Genomic DNA, 2,796 nt, shown 5'->3' with positions numbered 1-2,796 from the left:
CCACGATGCCAACGCCGAGCTCCCGCGCCGTCTTGGCGACCGAGTCTTCAATGTCACGGGTGTTGAGCGACCACTCCATCTGGATCGCCGAGACCGGGTGCACGGCGTGGGCGCGACGCAGCTCGCTGGACGAACACTCGGAGAGACCAACGTACTTGATCTTGCCTTCTTCGACGAGCTCTTTGAGGGTCGCCATCGTCTCTTCGATTGGCGTCGACGGGTCCATGCGGTGCATGTAGTAGAGATCCACCGAGTCGATACCGAGACGCTCCAACGACTGCGCGAGCTGCTCACGAATGAACGCCGGCTTGCCGCTGATGTAGCGTTGACCATTGGCGTCGACGCCGAGTCCAAACTTGGTCGCAACGATAAACTTGTCGCGGCCAAAGCGCTTGAGAGCCTTGCCGACAAGCGCTTCGTTGGTGACGTTGGGCTTGCCGTCAATACCAAACGACTGGTAGATCCACGCCGTATCGATCATGTTGATGCCGAGCTCGAGCGCCTTGCCAATGGTCTCAATGTTGGTCTCTTCAGCTGCTTCGCGGTCAAAGTCACCGTAGAAGGCGGTCATGCCCATGGCGCCAAGGCCGATGGCCGAGACGCTGAGACCTTGGTTGCCAAGCTTGCGCTGCTGCATATTTGTGTTGGATCGAGAAACTGAAAATGATCGGTCTGGTGCTTGGGAACGAAGCCGAACCAGAAGACGTCCCCACGAAAGGTGCACTGTTGCTTTGAGTAGTACAGCTAGGATCAAGTATGCTATACAAAAGACCAGTGACAAAGAGACACTTGCAGGAGGCGATGCCACGTCAATAGTCGCGTCGAGGCCGCAGCATCGTAATCATCTGAAGCTGATGTGAACGAGTTTTGCTGGCAGCCACGTCAAGATCAAGCAACACCACGTCAAAAGCTCACCGAGCGGCGCGCCAAGCGAAGGGACCCACGGACTAAGCTATGCGTTAGTCTTGTTAGCATTCAGGAGACTGTGGTGTCAACTCGTAGTAGCTTAGATTATGTAGATCGCCATGGGGCAATGCACGCGGCGGCCTGGCGTCAGCGAGCCTTCTCGCATTTGATTGGTGCATTTTCTGCAAACGCCAAAGGCAACCTGATATCCTGCCAGCTGTCGACATGACACGTAATAAGCTTGGGTATTCTATCACATACAAATACGTAGGTATACTACTCATGCACTGATTTGACGTTTGTATCACATACAAATACCAAGCTTTACTACTCGGCCGCTTCAACTTGCAAGATTCTCGAAGCAGGACGATTTCAGTGTGCGGCCACGGCCGGTCCGTCGCACCTTCCTCTCATTTCTCAATTCGCCGTCGACGACGACCACCAAACTCCTCAAGATGCAGCAACGCAAGCTCGGTACCCAAGGCCTCAGCGTCTCCAAGATCGGCCTTGGAACGATGGGCATGACGGCCTTCTACGGCGACTTTGACCGCGAAGCCGCCGAAGAGCCCAGCATCGAGACGATCGGCAAGGCGCTTGAGCTCGGCATCAACTTTTTGGACACGGCGTGGATCTACCAGTCCTTCGGCGTCGACGGCAAGCCCAACCGCACGAACGAAGCACTCGTCGGCAAGGCCATCAAGCGCTTTGGCCGCGACAAGTTTGTCATTGCGACCAAGTTTGGCCTCGGTGTTGCCAACGGCCAAAGCTTCATCAGCGGCAAGCCGGCCTTTATCCGTGAGCAGCTCGCCGAATCCTTGGAGCGCCTCGGCATCGACTCGGTGGACCTCTACTACATGCACCGCATGGACCCGTCGACGCCGATCGAAGAGACGATGGCGACCCTCAAGGAGCTCGTCGAAGAAGGCAAGATCAAGTACGTTGGCCTCTCCGAGTGTACGTCGAGCGAGCTGCGTCGCGCCCACGCCGTGCACCCAGTCTCGGCCATCCAGATGGAGTGGTCGTTGAACTCGCGCGACATTGAAGACTCGGTCGCCAAGACGGCGCGGGAGCTCGGCGTTGGCATCGTGGCCTACTCGCCGCTCGGCCGCGGTCTCTTGACGGGCGCGATCGCGTCGATCGAGTCGCTCGACGCCAAGGACTGGCGCAAGGGCAACCCGCGCTTCGCCGCAGAGAACCTCTCCAAGAACATTGCCATAGACTTTTTTGCGATTGCCAAGGCCAAGGGCGTCACGCCCGCGCAGCTGGCCCTCGCCTGGGTCCTCCACCGGTACATCTCGTCAAATGCTAGGACCATTTACTTACACTGTCTTGTTTTAGCGGCGATGATGTGGTGCCGATTCCGGGCACGAAGAGCCAGGCGCGCTTGATTGAAAACGCTGGAGCGGCGACGGTGCAGTTGACGCCCGACGAGATCGTTGCGATCGAACAGTCGATTCCGGAGCAAGTCGGCGGACGCTACGCCGACGCTGAGATGAGCAGCACGTTCCAGGGCCGAGCATAAGCATGTCATATAATTTTGCGCAGCCACGTATGAGGTGGCGTTATTGGTATCCACATTCGCAATACATCAGTATAGGACCTTATTGTTGCTTGTCTGCCCTACTAATGCAGTATTGGTGGGGACACAGGAGAGTTGAAGTGCCGCGCCCACTGTTGCCCCAGCAATGTATCGACGTCATTGCTGCGATAGCACGCTGCAATCAAGTATTCCGCTCTACCAGCTCTACCGGCGCAGTTTTGCTTTGGCATTCACCAAATCTACAAACCAAGATCTCAGATCCTTCTGCGTAGATATTGCAGGTGATCGCGACGCGCCAACGAACCACCACACAGTTGGTATCTTACTGGTGGGTCAATTCGACGCAATCT

The 2,796-nt window shown here is 56.5% G+C and overlaps 2 protein-coding genes across 2 annotated transcripts; one reads left to right on the top strand and one right to left on the bottom strand.

Moving 5' to 3' along the window:
- Nucleotides 1–53: 53 nt before the first annotated feature.
- SDRG_06195 (hypothetical protein) lies at nucleotides 54–637 on the bottom strand (the record flags this gene model as incomplete). Its single annotated transcript, XM_008611959.1, has 2 exons — nucleotides 54–125; nucleotides 152–637. The coding sequence occupies 2 exons, from the start codon at nucleotides 635–637 to the stop codon at nucleotides 54–56; spliced, it is 558 nt and encodes a 185-aa protein (XP_008610181.1).
- Nucleotides 638–1,271: 634 nt separating this feature from the next.
- On the top strand, nucleotides 1,272–2,506 carry SDRG_06194 (hypothetical protein). The gene is made up of 2 exons (XM_008611958.1): nucleotides 1,272–2,194; nucleotides 2,245–2,506. The coding sequence occupies exons 1-2, from the start codon at nucleotides 1,362–1,364 to the stop codon at nucleotides 2,426–2,428; spliced, it is 1,017 nt and encodes a 338-aa protein (XP_008610180.1). The 5' UTR covers nucleotides 1,272–1,361; the 3' UTR covers nucleotides 2,429–2,506.
- Nucleotides 2,507–2,796: the final 290 nt, after the last annotated feature.

Source organism: Saprolegnia diclina (genome assembly GCF_000281045.1).
Source record: "Saprolegnia diclina VS20 unplaced genomic scaffold supercont1.17, whole genome shotgun sequence".
Classification (NCBI taxonomy): domain Eukaryota; phylum Oomycota; class Saprolegniomycetes; order Saprolegniales; family Saprolegniaceae; genus Saprolegnia; species Saprolegnia diclina.
Note: the sequence above shows the minus strand (reverse complement) of the source record. Positions and strands in the feature narration are given on the sequence as shown.

What these genes read in the sequence shown, in the direction of transcription:
- SDRG_06194 (XM_008611958.1), top strand. Translation starts at nt 1,362, where the DNA reads ATGCAGCAACGCAAGCTCGGTACCCAAGGCCTCAGCGTCTCCAAGATC. An exon ending in CTCGCCTGGGTCCTCCACCG is followed by an intron (nt 2,195 to 2,244) that starts GTACATCTCGTC and finishes GTCTTGTTTTAG; the next exon opens with CGGCGATGATGTGGTGCCGA.